This window comes from Bicyclus anynana, chromosome 13 (genome assembly GCF_947172395.1).
Source record: "Bicyclus anynana chromosome 13, ilBicAnyn1.1, whole genome shotgun sequence".
Lineage (NCBI taxonomy): Eukaryota > Metazoa > Arthropoda > Insecta > Lepidoptera > Nymphalidae > Bicyclus > Bicyclus anynana.
This window is the reverse complement of record NC_069095.1, coordinates 12,004,011-12,023,715: the sequence shown is the minus strand read 5'-3', so window position 1 is coordinate 12,023,715 and position 19,705 is coordinate 12,004,011. Positions and strand designations below refer to the sequence as shown.

The window sequence follows — 19,705 nt, the reverse complement described above, 5'->3', positions numbered from 1 at the left end:
AGTAGAATAAAATCGCAAAAGCACAGATTTTTTTAATGATTTTACGTCAAAATGTCAATGTCCGCACCGACAGTGACATTGACATATGACATTTGGCACAGAGATAAAGATACAGTTTTTTTTTATTTTAGAAAATCGTTCAAAGTGAAGGCACGAATTTGTTCTTCGCAATCGTATTTAAAATAATTACGATAAGAATTTTTAAATATTTGAAATTTACTTTTAACGTTACTATACAAGGAAGTAAGTATTTATATTTATTTGTTATAATTTCTATAGACTCAAAAGTACCTGTTAATGTAAGCTTACATAATATATTCCGTCTCTAATACGTCCAATTATGAGTTTTTGTCTAATATAACACAGCTCATATTTCTTGATACTCAAGGACGTAGAAGGGTAAATATTAAAAAAACATACATACAGCCGAACGTAGAACCTCCTCCTTTTTGGAAGTCGGTTAAATAGATACACACAAAAGTGCAGTTTAAATTCCTTATGGAAAATTATTTCTAGCATTCGTACCTACAACTTACACTTGTAAATCTTCAAAGTACTTAAGACTTTAATTCCATAGTCAGAAGATCAATAAAAATCAGTTTATCGGATAATGTCGTATAAGCTACTAATTTACATATTAAAAAAAAAAATCAATAAAACAATCAATATTAAAATTAAATCAGTTTATCGGATAATGTCGTATAAGCTACTAATTTACATATTAAAAAAAAAAATCAATAAAACAATCAATATTAAAATTAACTTATGTGTGAAAAGTATTCTTGTTTTTAATGAACTAAATTGACCTGACCTGAGCCGCCTGCATCCATCGAATCCCTGCAACTCTTTAGATGTCGAAAGTAAATTTTCAATTAAATTACTACAGCCCCCCTCAATGTGTACTGTTTACCAACAAACAAATTAAAAATTAGTGTTTAAATCACTGATAATTTACAAAAGCACTTAATATTTTTATTTTACTTGTTCTTTAATTATTGTAAATAAATTCGATTAATAAGCTTCAAACAATTATATATAGTTAATATATTTTGAATAACATTTTATGAACCAACATATTCGTACATAATTTAAAATATATAAGTTATGAAATGATATGCGTTTTCCACCTTAATTTCTAATTTGTGTGTGGGTGTGCACATAGGAAAGGGTTGTAGCCCTATACACTTATACACAGTGGTATGCACTTCATACATGCAAACATCCACTGCCTACCCTGTGGAGTCCTTACAGAACTATATTGGAGAAGGAATTTTCCATGTTGTACAATCTTTACGTCTACTGCTTATCATAGTTAAAATCCTTGAGCACGCCACTGCTTATACACTGTAGTGTTTTTCAGATAGCATGGGTTCGGTGACAGTTCATTTCACTGTTGAAAGTTTGCTGTGATTTACGATAATAGTACATATTATGAACGTCATAAGGCACAGTACTCATGCTATCTGAAAAACACTTTATACACTTCACCACTATTACTAATACACTTTACCACTATTACTAATACACTTTACCACTATTTAATATTGAAACCTTTTTAGATCATGTCAACTGAGAAGAGGATAGATATAACACAGCCCCTGTGGGACCAGAGTACATTTGCTGGCAGATTCAGGCATTTTGCTTTCATTTCCAACCCATTGCTGTCCTTGGCGCCAGAGAAAGAACTATACGAGGCGAAGGAGCTGTATTTCAAATATAAGTAAGTTTAAAAATACAGTGTACTAGTTAGAAAGAATAACAAATAGAAAAGAAATTACATTTTAAAAGTGTTGTTACACTCATTGTCTTCATTTAGGGCTTCAATAGCTCAACAGTCAAAATGCCAGAGTCTGTGAGATCATGGGTTTGATCACCTCCTACTGGATTATACCAGTACAATCTTTCTAAATGATTTGAGGGGAACAGGAATATTGGTTATATTTAAAAAATCTGGCAAATATTGTTTTAAAAAATCAAAATGCCATTAGAGCCTGGAATGCCCTCCAGAAGTCCTCAGAAGAAGAAGTTGGTTTATCCTTATTATTTTAAAATCAAATTAAATCATTATTTATTTGCAAGAATTGTTCTTTATGTATATTGTCTGAGTTAGATCCATACTAATATTATAAATGTGAAAGTGTGTGTCTGTCTGTCTTTCACTTTAAGTGGATATAGTTGAAAGGATGTAGAGTGACTACTAATACTACTTTTGTCTAACCCCTCACTTCCCTAAAATGGGGGGTGGAAGTTTGTATGGAGCTTTTGTAGGGGTAGGGTAGGTAGTGAAGAAGCGCACATAATTGAAAGCGAAGCTTGACTGGGTTTGATAATACTTACATAAGACAAACAATATAACTTAACCAGTGTTTATTCAATATTCCAGAGAAGGTAAAGAGCCTGCAGGCACTCCTCTGTCTCAAGTGGTGCGAGCCAAGCAGCTGTACGAGTCAGCATTCCACCCCGACAGCGGGGAGCTGCAGAATGTGTTTGGCAGAATGTCATTCCAGATGCCGGGCGGTTGTCTCATCACTGGTGCTATGTTACAGTGGTATAGGTATGTGATTTGAAATGTCATTTGATTTCTGTAGCTTGGCAAATTAGTTCGTAACAATCCCGATCAGTGGCGTGCATAAGGTTGTCGATCAGGGTATGCACTAGTAACAAAGTTAAGCAAACTGGAAATATCTGTATGATGATGATGAAGAACACAACTCTTAAGGGTATGCAGTACTTTAATGCATGTATTAAGTGCACGCCACTGCTCCCGATGGTCCGCGGAGGTTGGGAGGGGGGTAGCATTGCCCCGCGCGCACGACTCCATACCCGCCTCCATACAGTCCTCCGTGCTTAAACTTTCCTGTGCTCGTCTCTGGTGCCCTCCTAAACGTAATGCCCTAAGCAATTGCTTAAATAGCTTAATGGGCTAATCTAGGACCAAATACTATAATTCCGGAGATTAGTGCTATCAATTTAGACAAACAGAATGTAACTGACATCAATCCAATATTTTTTCAAGTATATACAAACTTTGTATTCTTATGTATACCTGTATTGTATTATATACCTAGTATATAGATAAAAGAATCGAACCTAGAACTTCTCGATTATAAAGCAAGTAGTTTCCATTGTGTCTACGAGGTCAAGCAGGTTTTACAAACCAAGGTCTACAATAAACAACAAAATTGATTTTGCTGTTGACTATGTAAATGAATATTGTATGAATATTGTACGAGTACAAGCGTCAAGGAAATTTCGTTACCACAATAATATGTCCATTGTATATGCCTATTTGTTAGATTTTCGCGGAAAACACCGAAATTTATCTGTTATTTAGGTAGGTATTGTACATAAAAATGAGTGGACGTGGAATTATATGTAGACAACGTCATTTCGAATATGAAATTCATTTATGTACATAAAATCGAATTTCATGGAAACGAAGCACAATTACCAAGTCCAAGTCTTTTCATCACAGGGAATATTACAAAATGTAAAAAACTGCCAGAGGCACAGGTTTTAGAGTGAAATCTATGTTGAGACGTTTCAATACTGGGTGGCACTGCCGTAAGCATTTGTTGGTTTTTCGCGGATATAAATTAATTATTGTTCAATATTATTGAATGTTCAAGTGGTATTTAGCCACTATCTATCGTTCTCGTATCTCTATAGACCGTTACAACATCCATATCCTTCAAAACCACCTATTCATATCATAATCATCATAATTAACAGCTGATGGACGTCCACTATTGGACATAGGCCTTTTGCAATGGACTCCCAAGCACAACGGTCTCGAGCCGCCAGCATCCAGCGGCTCCCTGCAACTCGCTTAATATCATCGATCCACCTAGTTCGAGTTCCACCAACATTGCGCTTTCAGGTCCTATCTATATCCTTCACTAGATCAGAAATTGGCATGGTATCACCATGGTAATTTCTGATAATATGCTGATAAATTCTGAAAGTGACTTCTCAAGAACGACAACAGCGGTGGTGTTCTGGCAGTGGGTGAACCAGTCGTTCAACGCGTTGGTCAACTAAACTAACCGCAACGCCGCGTCACCGCTCAGCACTACGCAGATGGGCGTGGCTTATGTATTTGCCATCTGCCTGATAGTGTTGTATCATTGTCCAAGCAGCATCTCCTATATACATAAGTATATGTCTGTTGCTACAACTTTACCTACTCATGCCAAGTAGAAATAGCAACACTTGTTGGAAGAATTTAGAAATTAGAAATTAGCACAACAACAGAAACTAGCGCGTCATCAGAAATTAGCATGGCGTCAGAAGTCAGCATATGATAAAATTACTGTCTCCCCTAGAACGACGACAGCGGGAACACCACTGGCAGTGGGTGAACCAGTCGTTCAACGCGTTGGTCAACTACACTAACCGCAACGCCGCATCACCGCTCAGCACCACGCAGATGGGCGTGACCTATATCTCCGCCACGTCCGCCGCCATGATTACTGCTTTTAGCTATTGTTGTTTCGTTTTCCAAGCGGTGTCTTTCTTTAAAAGTAAGATTGTCTCCTTTAGAACGACGACAGCGGTGGTGTTCTGGCAGTGGGTGAACCAGTCGTTCAACGCGTTGGTCAACTACACTAACCGCAACGCCGCGTCTCCGCTCAGCACCACGCAGATGGGCGTGGCCTATATCTCTGCCACATCCGCCGCCATGATTACTGCCTTTAGCTATTGTTGTTTCGTTATCCAAGCGGTGTCTTTCTTTAAAAGTAAGATTGTCTCCTTTAGAACGACGACAGCGGTGGTGTTCTGGCAGTGGGTGAACCAGTCGTTCAACGCGTTGGTCAACTACACTAACCGCAACGCCGCGTCTCCGCTCAGCACCACGCAGATGGGCGTGGCCTATATCTCTGCCACATCCGCCGCCATGATTACTGCCTTTAGCTATTGTTGTTTCGTTATCCAAGCGGTGTCTTTCTTTAAAAGTAAGATTGTCTCCTTTAGAACGACGACAGCGGTGGTGTTCTGGCAGTGGGTGAACCAGTCGTTCAACGCGTTGGTCAACTACACTAACCGCAACGCCGCGTCTCCGCTCAGCACCACGCAGATGGGCGTGGCCTATATCTCCGCCACGTCGGCCGCCATGATTACCGCCTTCACCTTCAAGTTTGGGATACAGAAGCGTGCTAAGAATCCCATTTTAGCTGTGAGTTTATTTTTGTACGATCTTTATTTCATCATCATTATCAGCCTAATTATATGTATTTAGCAAAAGCCATTAATTGTGCACTGTTTCATAGGAGAGGGGATTCTTCTTCTTCTTCTTCTTTCAGACTAATTATGGCACCTAATAGGGTAGTTGACTCATATCAAATTTGATATAAACAATATTAATTTCGTGTTGTACATGGAATAAGAGTCCGAAATATATCGATAACAAATATTAAAAGTTAAGGATTTCTTATAAAACATAATTTAAATATCACGTATTGTTTTAATTTTTTTTATTTTTTGTAATATGTACCATCATGGGCGACAGGCGTTTTGGCTCGTATTGTCAAAAACATATTTCAAAACTAAAATTTATCAAAGAACAAATTAAAAATGACGTCGTATACATAAGAAGCGTAGGATTCTTAGCTTCCATAATAGAATCCTAAGGGTAGCAAGGGATTCAATGACACGAGATGCAAATAATAATGCAGTTCATGCTCACACACAATTTCCAAATGTCTCAGAACTTTCTACACAGTAATCAATTGCGTAAAAAGCTATGATTTAATATTTTTTTCTATTAATTTATTTGTAGAGGTTCGTGCCATTCGCAGCTGTGGCAGCTGCTAACTGGGTCAACATTCCACTAATGAGGCAAAACGAAATATTATTAGGTAAGATTGTGACATTTTTTGGCACAAGACAAAACAAGTATGTAAAATCAAAATTCATTTAATTAAAAATGGCTTAGTGTACAAGCACTTTTGAAACGTCAAGTTTAAATATTTATAAAGACAGAACCCAACTCAAGACAGTTTCTGCTGAGAAGATGTATTTACATGCATTTCTATAAATAAACCCATTTTTTTTGGAAATTTAAATATAAAAATACGAAAGGTTCATTCATCACAAAATCTCGAAAACCGCTTGACGTACAAAGATGAAATTTGGCAGGGATGTAGTTTTTAGGTAGTAGACGTCTGCTAAGAACGAATTAAGGAGGTCTAGTACAATGCGAAAGTACTTAAGTCTGTCGGTCTGTTACCTTTTGACGGATAGACCGCTGAACCGATTTGGATGAAAGGTATAGTGATAAGTTGTACTTTGGAGGAGAACATAGGCTTTTTGTCCAAAAAAAAAAAACATGGTTCCTGCGGGATTTGTACAAAACAGAATTTTATAAGAACAGAGTCGCGGGCGTCCGTTATCTACTCGTATACTAATATTATAAAGAGAAAAGATTTGATAGTTTGTTTGTTTGCATTGATTAGGCTTCTGAACTACTCAACCGATTTGAAAAATGTTTTCACTGTTGGGAAGCTACACTATCCCCGAAAGCTATAGGCTATATTTTATACCCGTATTCCTACGGGAACATGAACTATGCGGGTGAAACCGCGTGGCGTCTGCTAGTAAATAAATATACTTGAACAATACACACATCACTGTGTAGCCTCAAAAGAAGCATATTGCGTGTTAAGATAGCTGATTTTATCGTATAAATTGTATACTACATATAAATACTTATACAACGTGTCCCAAAATTCAACGATAAGCGGGCGCCAAAAGATTGACCTGCTCATGAGCACTTAAGGAAAAATAATAAAAAAAATATACCTAAATTTTTTTTTTAGTTACAAAATAAATTTTAAAATTCTTTGAAAATTTACACCTTGTATGATATTTTGAACTACCGCAGCTACAATTTCTTAAATATGCTTAAGATTTTTTTTGTATCGGAACCTAAGTAGTACTACTATTCACCACAACTCTTAAAAACACCACAATGCCCGCAGTTTTTACACAAAAAAAAATCAAAATATTTTTTTTCCCTCAAATTTTTAAAGATTTTTACTTTCAGTCTACTTTGACTCATGGTCTTGCAAAAAAAAGTATGAACACCGCTATGGCAAGTTATTTTCAAAGTTGACGCAACTAATCAAGATTTCAAAATAGTATAATACCCTAGGATAACTAGTCACAAAAAAAAATATGCGTACCATTTGTAAACAAGAACCAAATTTCTTAATTGTTCTTGTTGTTAGTAATAAATTTTACTATGTTCCAAAAATGTGTTTGTTATTTTAATTACACAACATTAAAGTAAATGTTCGAATTGTTTTCCACCGGCATTAATACAGGCACGACATCGCCTTAAAAACGACCGTTTTATTTTTCGCGCATATCTTCTAGCATTGATATGTGCCGCAGCCTGAGTGATTTTTTGCCGAAGCTCGTCCAATGTCGTAATCGGTTTTGCGTAGATCCTGTCTTTGAGACAACCCCAATAAAAGAAATCCAGGGGGTTTAGGTCGGGTGATCGGGGTGGCCATAGGATAGGACCAAGTCGCCCGATCCAACGCCCCGGATACTCGTGGTCTAGGTATTGTCTCACAGGACGAGCGTAGTGAGCTGGGCAACCATCATTTTGATACCACATATTTTGAAGGTCGCTTAGGGGGACGTCTTCTAGTAATTCTTGCAAATCATTTTGTAAAAAGTTCAAATAACTGTCCCCATCTAAGTTTCCTTGTAATTCAAAAGGCCCAATCACTTTTCCATTTAAAATGCCCGTCCATAAGTTGACCTTAAATTGATATTGGGATTTGTCTTCTCTCATCAGGTGCGGATTCTCATTGCTCCAGCTGTGTAGGTTGTGAAGATTTAAATAGCCATCTTTCTTGCAGGTTGTTTCATCCGACCATAGTACTTTATCCAAGAACTGAGGATCTTCCCGATGCTTTTGAAGCATCACTCGGCAAAATGCGATCCGCAGTGGATAGTCCCGTGATAGTAACGTTTGTACACGTCTGTAATGATATGGGTGTAGCCGATGACGTTTTAGTATTCGATGTGCTGAACTTTTTGGGATTCCCGTAGCTGCTTCTATGGCACGCACTGAGGTAGTTGAATCAATGTTTATTTCATTGAGAACTTCTTCATCGCATTCCGATCTAGGTCTTCCAGCGTTTCTTCTAGCTGACGGCAAACGACCCTCCGAAAACGCTTGATGCACATTCATAAATACCCGATAATCTGGATATCTTTGAGCGTTTGGGTACCTTTCTCGATACAATCTGCTAGCAGCGTTAGCATTGCACCGACATTCTCCATAAATGAGATGCATGTTAGCGTATTCCATCGGCGTGTATGGTTGCGGCATGATAACGCTAAACAGTCCAAAATACACCAAAAGTCCAATTCACAAAACACAGGCACAGTCCAAAATAATGCCAGGTCAGTTCAGTTTGCAGATCACTTAAGTCCAGTCCAAAATGCAAAGCCAAAAGTCGTTAGTACGAGAGCCACGTCAATTGAATACGGAAAGTTGCGCAGTAAACAAAGGAGCAGAGCGTACTGACTTGCTGGGAACAGGATTTTCTTTACCTGCATCATTGTCATTCAACAAAGAACATCTGTCTATCCCTCTCTAACGTATACTTATCGCTATCTTTCTCTCTCTCTCTCTCTCTTATTTTTAAATGTTATCGTTCGTTCCATTAAAATTCTAGGAAATTGCAACGTATGACTCACATCATTTTGTGCATAAAGTAAAAGTGATTTCTAGGAGCAAAAACATTTTAGAAATTTAGTTCTTGTTTACAAATGGTACGCATATTTTTTTTTTGCGACTAGTTATCCTAGGGTATTATACTATTTTGAAATCTTGATTAGTTGCGTCAACTTTGAAAATAACTTGCCATAGCGGTGTTCATACTTTTTTTTGCAAGACCATGAGTCAAAGTAGACTGAAAGTAAAAATCTTTAAAAATTTGAGGGAAAAAAAATATTTTGATATTTTTTTGTGTAAAAACTGCGGGCATTGTGGTGTTTTTAAGAGTTGTGGTGAATAGTAGTACTACTTAGGTTCCGATACAAAAAAAATCTTAAGCATATTTAAGAAATTGTAGCTGCGGTAGTTCAAAATATCATACAAGGTGTAAATTTTCAAAGAATTTTAAAATTTATTTTGTAACTAAAAAAAAAATTTAGGTATATTTTTTTTATTATTTTTCCTTAAGTGCTCATGAGCAGGTCAATCTTTTGGCGCCCGCTTATCGTTGAATTTTGGGACACGTTGTATAATGTAGGTATATGCAAACAATGTTTTTTGTAAATTACGTTTATAAAACCTTTATTACCTATTATATGCAAAACTTAACAAAGTTAAACGTAATGTTTTATAAATAAATATCTATTATCTGTACAGGTTTAGATGTAACCGACGAGAATGGTAAAATAATAGGCAAATCTCAATTAGCTCCCGTCAAAGGAATCTCACAAGTGGTCACTTCTAGGTGAGTTACATTAATAATAATCTAACAAATCAAACATTATCAATAGATATAAATAGTGCTGAAGTGTTTGTTTGTGATTTGTAAATAAGTAACCGTTCTCAAGTGCTTATAGTTTTTTTCAAGATGCTAAAACATGAACAATTTTAAATGCTGTCTATTTGTCTGTCATGGTCATGGTCATGGTCATGGTCATCGTCATGGTCATCGTCATGGTCATCGTCATCGTCATCGTCCTCGACATCATATTAGCCGACACACGTCCACTTGACATAGGCCTTTTGTAGGGACTTCCACCAATATCCAATATGGTTAAATAGCGCAAAGATAAGGAGTGACGCTGTTTTTTAGGGTTCCGTATCTTAAAAATTATAGCTTTTTTGCATTTAGCCTTTTTTGCATTTAGTAATATTTTTTTTATTAAATAATTTGCTTTATTATGTAGAAATAGGTCAAATAAAGTCCATTGTCCGTCAGTCGGTCTAGTAAAGTCATGTCATGCTTTGGTAAGGCGAAGGCAATACTCAAATTTTTGATAGAATGACTCTACAGAGTTAAATATTTTCGATGTGTGAGTTTACCTCGTCCCCCTCAAAAAACGACAGACAATTTTGTTGTCTTTGTGTGCGATAAGTCCAATAGAAGGTAATTGGTCTGAGGATTTAATCCTTTTCACTTTATTGTCTATGACATAGTTGTCTATGGTATTACAGGATAGTGATGTGCGCGCCCGGCATGCTCCTGCTGCCGGTCATCATGGAGAGGCTGGAGCCCAAGGCGTGGATGCAGAGGATCAAGTGGGCGCACATCGGCATACAGACCGGCATCGTCGGCATCTTGTGAGTTCTTTGTATTGTTGTAATATACAGGATGCTGGGGAATATTTCCCATAACTTCAAGATGTTGATGAGATCACTTATAGGAAAGTTCCTTTTCACAAAAAATATTTAGTGAGAAAGATAAAAAAAAATGCTTTTCATATATAAAATTTACTCTCTTATTTATTTATTACTTCTTTTTTTTAAATTTTTAACAATATAAGTATAAAATACAAAACATTATTAAAAATTTATAAAAAAAAAATCACCCTCCCGCTGCGGGACATTTGAGTGTCCAAGCAACCGGTGGTCAAGGCTCCAGAGTGAGGAACCTCCTCACAATACGCACCGTCTCCAACAGTTAAGCGAAAGCTTCTTAAGGTGTTGGTCGCAGCTTTTCGCTATAAGACCATTGACTGAAACAACTATCGGAACAATAATAGTTGACTCAACATTCCACATGGCGGTAATCTCGTGAGCAAGGTCCAAGTATTTTGATACTTTTTCCTTTTCGGCTTTAACCAGATTATCGTCATGTGGAACTGTAATATCAACAATTATTGCACGACGCACTGACCGATCGACTAGCACTATATCAGGTCTATTGGCTACAATATACATATATATAAAATATTTATTATCTAAGGTAATTTAATATAACTATTTTTTTTAGTCTCGGCGGCCAAGAGATTTACCTCGTCTGGCTGGTGAATGGCTTTGGCCGTGGCTAGTTACCACCCTACCGGCATTGACGTACGGCTAAGCGATTTAGGGGTACGTCAATGCCAGTAGGGTTCCGGTACCGATGCGTGTAGAAACCAAAAAGGGTGTGGATTTAATAAGTTAGCCCGCTTCCATCTTAGATTGCATCATCACTTACCATCAGGTGAGATTGTAGTCAAGGGCTAACTTGTAAAGAAAAAACAACTAGTTTTAATTGTTTATCAGTAGGAAATAGACTATTAAGTAGATAAAAGGATAATTTTGGCAGTGTTCAGTAATCTACACATAATTGAATGAGCTATTATTGTTTTTGATAAGATATCGTCGTATTTAAGTGTTTTTATCATAAGTAGGTACCTACTATATTTAACCTTAAAACTGCTGTTTCATTTAAGAGCATGGAAAGTAATTAATGGATGGAGTATTTAACAAAAATCGGATCTTTAAAATCAGAATTACGGCAGCTACAGCATTGAAGAAACTGATTCTAATTAGAAAAAATTGAAAAAAAAAATATTACTTGGTCACCCTAGGGATTTTTGGGAACCTATTCAAATTATACTATGCACAAAAATTAAGGGAGCAGAAAAAAAATCCAAATTTTTGGGGGATTTTCAACAGGCTGTAACTTATACAAAAATGGTCGTACAGCAAAAAAAAAAAGCAAATCGTAGCTCTAAGTGTTTAGTTTTTGGATCTAAGTTTGAAAATATTTTTCGAGTAATCATAAAAAACCACCGAAAAAAAAAATTTCGAAATTTTTTAGGTTTTTTTTTTAATCTACGGACGTGGAAAAAATTTTTTCGACTCAACCTCCATATGGACCGGATAGCTTGTTTATTCAGATTTAATTTCGTTTTTTTTTAAATCTCGATACGAGCATTTCTCGCTGAGATATCGATGTTTGAATGGAAAAAGATCATTTTGTCTTTGATTACCAATATCTCAGCAACCAATGATCGCACAGAAATTTTGAGGTTGGTTTTAAAAACTTGAATAAATTCTCTACAAGGATTTGCAATTGAATTTTGAAAAAAAATTTTTTTCAATCATTACATGAATTTGAAAAAGCATCCAAAAAAGGGCTTTTTGTCGTTTTTTGGAAAATCTAGCGACCAATAAATAATATTGCGGAAACCACTGATGTTAAGTGTGCCTTTTACTGTTCAATATACCCACATAAACCCTACAAAGTTTCAATTAAATCCAGCCAACCGTTTATTTTTCCCACTTGATCGAATTTTTGAAAAAATTAAAGGAGCAAGAATTTCGCTCTGAAAATGTCATAATTTTTATAATGCGGGCTGTTATCACGAGCAGAGGTGGCAATACGCGGTATTAGCACAACACACACACACACACACACACACACACACACACATCTTCGGAGAGTGAGTTTGGAGTCACAAAATACTGTGGAAGTGACGAACCACAGGGTCTCAATCTCTGATAAAACCACACACATACACGTGCGCAAGCACAAAAGCGTAAATCCGCCGTGCAACCTCCACGTGGTACGCTTTGGGTAACGCTAATGTCGGCAGTAATTTTTTTTATTTTTTTTGATTTGGGCAAATTGAAAAAAAATTAAAAATTTTTTTTTTGTTTCTCAAAAATTTTCGATTTTTTTTTTCTTAAATTTTTCAAGTCACTAATACAGAATTGAGAGAAAAATTAAAAAAAAAAAATTTTTCATTTTTGATAAAAATTATGACATTTTCAGAGCGACATTCTTGCTCCTTTAATTTTTTCAAAAATTCGATCAAGTGGGAAAAATAAACGGTTGGCTGGATTTAATTGAAACTTTGTAGGGTTTTTGTGGGTATATTGAACAGTAAAAGGCACACTTAACGTCAGTGGTTTCCGCAATATTTTTTATTGGTCGCTAGATTTTCCAAAAAACGACAAAAAGCCCTTTTTTGGATGCTTTTTCAAATTCATGTAATGATTGAAAAAAAATTTTTTTTCAAAATTCAATTGCGAATCCTTGTAGAGAATTTATTCAAGTTTTTAAAACCAACCTCAAAATTTCTGTGCGATCATTGGTTGCTGAGATATTGGTAATCAAAGACAAAATGATCTTTTTCCATTCAAACATCGATATCTCAGCGAGAAATGCTCGTATCGAGATTTAAAAAAAACGAAATTAAATCTGAATAAACAAGCTATCCGGTCCATATGGAGGTTGAGTCGAAAAAATTTTTTCCACGTCCGTAGATTAAAAAAAAAAACCTAAAAAATTTCGAAAAATTTTTTTTCGGTGATTTTCTTATGATTACTCGAAAAATATTTTCAAAAAAAAATTTTCAAACTCAGATCCAAAAACTAAACACTTAGAGCTACAATTTGCTTTTTTTTTTTGCTGTACGACCATTTTTGTATAAGTTACAGCCTGTTGAAAATCCCCCAAAAATTTGGATTTTTTTTCTGCTCCCTTAATTTTTGTGCATAGTATAGTTTTAGATAATTAGGTGTTGTATCTACTGTTTGCGTTTTTTCCATTTATTACGGGACACCCTGTATCCTAATTCCTAACAGACAATAGTTATAATTTATCTAGCCGAAGTAGTCAAAATGGCATCGGTGATCGTCGGTTTGGCAATTTTTGATATTTATTTTTAAAATTTAGAAAAATTCTTTAATAGTTTTAGTTATTTTTGTACATTTTCTTGTTCATGGCGTAATCTGAAAAATTATTTCCCTAGTCGCCACTTATTTAGTTTCGTTGGCAAGCGGATACATAACGAAATGCACATTTTCCCAGTTTGGTTAAATTGTCTCACTAGTGCATATCCTGATCAACAACCTTATGCACGTTATTGGCTAGATGCTAATGTGTGTATTGTCCAAATATATTTATTTACTAGCAGACGCCGCGCGGTTTTACGCGTGGTTAATATACCCTATAGCACTCAGGGATAGTGTACCTTCCCAACTGTGAAATAAATTTTCAAATTGGTTCCAGAGCCTATTCAAAACATACAAACAAACAAACAAACAAATCTTTCCACTTTATAATATTGGTATAGATGAATTTTCCATTGTAAAGAAGCTGTATTTTTTTTTTATTTTTTTTAGTATTATTCTTTACAAGTTAGCCCTTGACTACAATCTCACCTGATAGTAACTGATGATGCAGTCTAATATGGAAGCGTGCTAACTTGTCAGGAGGAAGGTGAAAATCCACACGCCTTTCGGTTTCTACACGGTATCGTACCGGAACGCTAAATCGCTTGGCGGTACCAGCCAGACCTGGACCAATTAAGAAAACCTCGACCGGCCCAGCTGGGGATCGAACCAACGACCTCCGTCTTGTAAATCCACCGCGCATACAACTGCGCCACGGAGGTCGTCAAAATACAATACTCTAGACAGACTCTTACAATAGTCTAGACATGGCAGGCTCTTAAGTCTAATATGACGCGAGTATATTAAAGTGGGCGGATAATTGTGCCTCTGAGTATATAATCGTTAATTAGATTTAATTTTAGATAAAACCATGTAGATTTTTAATATTTTTTTTCTTTTTCAGCCTTACATTCATGGTGCCGACAGCTTGCGCGATTTTCCCACAAAAATGGTAAGTATCCTGCGAATGAATAAAATATCAAGTCCAGTGGTGTAGCTACCCAGGGGCTAGTCGGTGCAGTGCCCCTCAAGCTCAGGGGGCCCTTAAGTCCTTACCAGAAAATCTCAATCGAACTGAACTTTCACCCAATTTCAAAATTAATAACTTTAAATAATTTTAAAAACTAAAAAACACGCTTTTAACACGCACTAAAATTACAAACATTGGATTTATGTCACCTGACTATTTTTTTCGTATTCCTGATAGCAAACCCTTTCATTTGATTTCCATATCATGGGGGTGGATTTCAAATAACCAGTCTGCCATCTTGGGGAGGCCGCCATATTGGATTTGTAATGACGTTTCTTAGCTAGTCATGTATTGTCATCAGAACTCAGAGCGTGTGCAATTATTATCCAATAAAAAAAATTGTTATATTTATTCAATGTCAACGTGTATGATTTCAAAAAATCTGAATCTTCAAATGTAGACGTAATATTTTATGTATTAAAATATAAAGACTTTTGAAAGATATTATTTCTAAATTATTATGAATTTATAGTTTTTAGGGTGACAACTCAATAATTAAGGCGATATTAGGGGATTTTGACACAAACTTTGGGGATAAATATTTTTGAGAGTTGGTAACACTGAATAAACCTGTATTTTTTTTCAGTAAACTGTCTATCGACACTATCAAACGTTTCGAGAAGGACCGTTACGAAGAGATAATGAAGAACACAGACGGAAAACCTCCGCAATATGTTTACTTCAACAAGGGATTGTAAATATGTTGATTTGTGACTTGGGTAGTATTGAAGACATTGTTGTAGTCAGGTCAGTGAGATGTTATTAGTTCTGGGATACAGATGGTTGAATTGTAGACAATACTATCGTATTTTAGCGTACTTAAAAAAAAGTTATTCTATGATATATTAGTTTTATAATTTTGTTTCTACTTCATTACAAGTTCTATTAATCAATCTATTAGGTTACTGATAACGATAAATATTATATTTTGAGTTGCACTTTAATATGAAAGTTTGAAACTACGCGAAAAAAAAAATTGTAGAATGTCATATTGTATTAAGTGACAATAAGTTTGAACTTGAAAAGAGTCTACGTTACGTTGAATGACTCAAAAATCACTTATAAAGGGGTCATAACATCTCACTGCCTTCGGTAGTTGTGTCAATTTTAAGTGTAGATACTGCACTTGCTCTGTGAAAGTAGCAGCATTTAATTTTACGATAACCATCTATTTGTAATTTAGCTAAAGACGTTATATTTTCACGAACCTCACACGATTTAGGTTTTTCAGAGATTCCGCAGTGTATTTTTTGGATTTTTAGCTTAAAAGTAGGTTTTTGTATCCAGACGTCAAGATTTTTTTTTAATTAAGTAGGAACACAAAAATATGATTATTGGCGTCTATTATGTTAAATTATACAAAAAGAGTTTCTTCTTTATTTAGACCGAGACCGAATTAGAATATCTAAAGCTAAAATAACTCAGTCAAGTCAAGCTTGCATTTGCATTCAGCAAATGTCGAAAAACAGTTCTCACATAAATTATTTAGCCTTTATTCTTGCCATATAAATTTCAAAATTTATTCATTTTTTTAAAATTACAAATAATTACTAATAATAATAATTACAAATATTAATAAATGTGCATTGAATAATATTCTGATGTTCCAGAAATGCAAAATTTTGATTTTATTCCTTTATTACTATCTGAATTACCCTCAGACCAACTATTGTATAGGACCTGCCTCGCTAGATGTTACTTTTCTGTCAAAGTAAATGATCAATGATCTAATGCGATTATAAAAGCTGTCTCTATAGAATCAATGTTAAATAGTTGTAATCGTGTTCGTCGGTTAAAGAGCTCCGTAAAAATACTTTTATGTGTAGTTGAATGGTGTGAAAAACGGACAAAACTTCTAGTTTAGTATAAGATATATACCAAATCTAAGATCGTTTTCTTCAGAAAATGACAGACAATTTTGTTTGTGACTATGAGTGTGATACAGGTCCTTCTATAATTGGTCTGAGGAATTACCTGATCTGATTGCCTATTTTATTCAATGTACAAACACTCTGTGTATATTATCTTGTTATAACATAGATTAATCTATATTAGCCTACTGTCCTATAAATAGGACGGCAATATCCCTGAAAGCCTCATGGATTTTTTTTTCTTTTTTATAATTTTCTCATCTATTTTAAGAGTATTAGTATAAAACAGTAGTAGTAGTATAAAACAATTTATTGTAATAATTTCGATTAAAAATAGTTTCAGGCTGATGTGGGTTAAAAAGTGCTGTAAATTATAATTCATACACTGCCTTAACTATAATACCTACTTCATAGTGTTACATACTGAAATTACGGTGGAAATGTAAAATAATCACATTGCAGTATTTTTTTATTATATTTTTAAAATCAGATAGATAAGCCTAAACGAAAGGATATGTCCCAATTTTGTATGGAGGCTGGGCCTTTATTCCGAGTGTGAAGTAAGCAGAACAAATTATTTTTATAAAAAAAAATTTATTATTTTAGGCTTAAAACCTAAAATAATAAATTTTTGGTACCCGCATTTTTTTTAAATTTATTATATAAAATTATATAATAAATTAAAAAAATTAAAATTTTTTTATTAGCTGACAACATTAATCTAATATCTCTTTTTACTTTATGTCATATTGACATTTGACAATATTACATGACATTGACAGCATACATCGGAATATGAAATCAATTCCACTTATTTTTATTGGCTGTTTTGAACACTTACTGTATTGTCTGTGTTTGTTTTATTTGTAGACGAGGTAGTGAAACAAAAATATATTTATCTAATTAATGCGGATTCAAAAAATTCTGAAAATTATTTTCTAAACAGCAATTTGTATCTTCTATCTGTAAAAAATAATATCGACCTTATAAATTATAAATGGGACATATCCTTTGTTAAGTAAGTTAAAATGTTATATTCATTTTTTAATTTATACACACTTAAGACATTCTTTACTCTTTACAATTTTTATTTTATATTTAAAGGTAAGGAATAATATTTTTTTGTAATGATCCTGTGTGTATCATGCTTAATAATGTTTATTTAAGTGAGTGACTTTTAATAAAATAATAATTAACATATTTTTCACTATGCACATTCCACTTAAGTCTTTATTATGTAAATAATTCAGCCTTTTGAAGAATGTTTGTATAGCTTATTCGATTTTTTTTATAACTTGTGCCATTTAAAGTATTTTTTTTTTTTTAATTTTTATCAATTTCATTTAAATTATGTAAATTATTTTTTTTTTGCTATTTACTATGTTAAATTTTTAATATTAAAAAGATTATTATTAATTGCTTTCCTCATTTTGTTTTTTTGTCATTGCCATATTATTTTTTAAACTTGTGACGAAGATTTAATGGCAATTTACTTAAAATAATAATACTGCGTCTTGAGTAAATAGAAATATATATTTTATTCGCTCAAAACAAAATGTTCTGTGATGTAAAAAAAAAAATATTTTTAGTATTTTTGTTTTTGATTGTGCTTAATATGTATAGGTTGTTATGATAGTTTGCTCCCCATTATATTTTTATAGGCATAATATAAATTACCTATTGTGAGTGATAAAAAGGAATCATATAAAAAATCTCAATTCATAGGTTTATAAGTTATGTCTATACTTTTATGCTTTGATATCGTTTATTGTCTATTTTAAGAAGGATGAGTAAGATGGTAAGAAAATAATGTGTGATTTAACTTGTTTACCATCAATCTCCTATTAAAAAGTGGATGCACAATCAGCGACCAAAAAACGGTCCCCACTCAATGATTGCCAAACACAACTTCTTGGCACTCAATTCAGGTAGTCGCACTTGCAAATTCAACTAAATCCTTAAGGTTGAATTTGCTGTAATTTGCTTTTATTGAATATTGGATTATATTTAAAGGCCTTTAGGTATAATTTTCTTTACCAATAATTCTAAAACTGTCAAAGCAAAATTGGCCAGTTTTGAAATGGTATTTTCGACATGATTGTGCGTCCTTTCATTATAAGAGGTCAATGTTGTTATTATATATTAAGACCACTTACTGCACCCAATCCGAATCCATGAAAATGTGATATAAAAAATTCGGATCGATCCAAATTCAAGCTTTATGTTATAGCCGATTTGAATCCCAGATTCATCTTAGATATGGTCTAACATCCGTCTATAGAAATATCTTATAGAATATAAATATCCTCAAGACGAAGAAGTAGACGTATTTCACGGATACGTATTTTCCAGCGTCAAAAAAATTAAAGGTGACAGTGATGTCACTAGTATAAAGCCGGATTTACATTTGTCTGACGTATTGTCTTGACGCATCAGAACAGACTCGGTATCATACATTTTTATCAATTATTGGTAATATTACAATTTCTAGCAATATTTTTATTGCTGTAAAGACGACTTTCCATGCTAACTGCAAATAAGTCGTTTTTTTTCTTTCTTTCTTTCAAGTTTTGTATGAAACATTTCACCCAATATCTTTCAGTTCCGGCTTCTGTGTGTTTGTTGGCTAAAGACGAAATGTCTATAAAATGAAAGTTAAGATTTGTTATTTATATAATAATTAGTTTTAGATTTGTTTAAAATTCTGTATTGCAAAGAGACAATAAACGCTTAAAGAGACAATAAAAATAGTTATTAGTTTTGTGTCTTGTTTTATTTTACTACTAGCGGACGCCCGTTACTTCGTCCGCGTGGTATTAATTTTTCGCAAATCCCGCGGGAACCATAGATTTTTCCCGGCTTCGCCTGGTTGTTTATAATACTATTTAGGCATACAATAAACAATTTTTGTTGGTCAAATCAATGGTCAATGTCAATCACAAATTGGTAAATTTTTGGTGGTTTTGTTTTCTAGAAGTAGATAGGTAGATAACACAAGAGTTGTGATCATCCATTATTGTTCATTGGTTAGTCAGTGTGTGACAAAATTATGCTTTACAATCCGCATTACAATTTTCAACGAGCGGCAAAGTTGAAGTGGCAGTAGGCGGGGCCAATTCTTGAAGAGCCGATGGGCGTGGGGAACCCAAGGAGTTG

General features: G+C 34.3%; 1 protein-coding gene across 1 annotated transcript; it reads left to right on the top strand.

Annotated features, from left to right (window-relative positions):
- The first annotated feature begins 85 nt into the window (after nucleotides 1–85).
- LOC112051729 (sideroflexin-2) lies at nucleotides 86–19,310 on the top strand. The gene is made up of 9 exons (XM_052885107.1): nucleotides 86–243; nucleotides 1,560–1,720; nucleotides 2,384–2,554; nucleotides 4,543–5,176; nucleotides 5,780–5,858; nucleotides 9,395–9,482; nucleotides 10,193–10,318; nucleotides 14,553–14,600; nucleotides 15,265–19,310. Exons 2-9 carry the CDS (start codon nucleotides 1,563–1,565, stop codon nucleotides 15,374–15,376), a joined length of 1,416 nt encoding a protein of 471 aa, XP_052741067.1. The 5' UTR covers nucleotides 86–243; nucleotides 1,560–1,562; the 3' UTR covers nucleotides 15,377–19,310.
- Nucleotides 19,311–19,705: the final 395 nt, after the last annotated feature.

Bases quoted from the DNA above. Each gene is read 5' to 3' on its own strand.
- LOC112051729 (XM_052885107.1), top strand. From the start codon at position 1,563: ATGTCAACTGAGAAGAGGATAGATATAACACAGCCCCTGTGGGACCAG. The intron at 5,859-9,394 runs GTAAGATTGTGA...TTATCTGTACAG, and splicing joins GCAAAACGAAATATTATTAG to GTTTAGATGTAACCGACGAG. The intron at 9,483-10,192 runs GTGAGTTACATT...ATGGTATTACAG, and splicing joins TCACAAGTGGTCACTTCTAG to GATAGTGATGTGCGCGCCCG.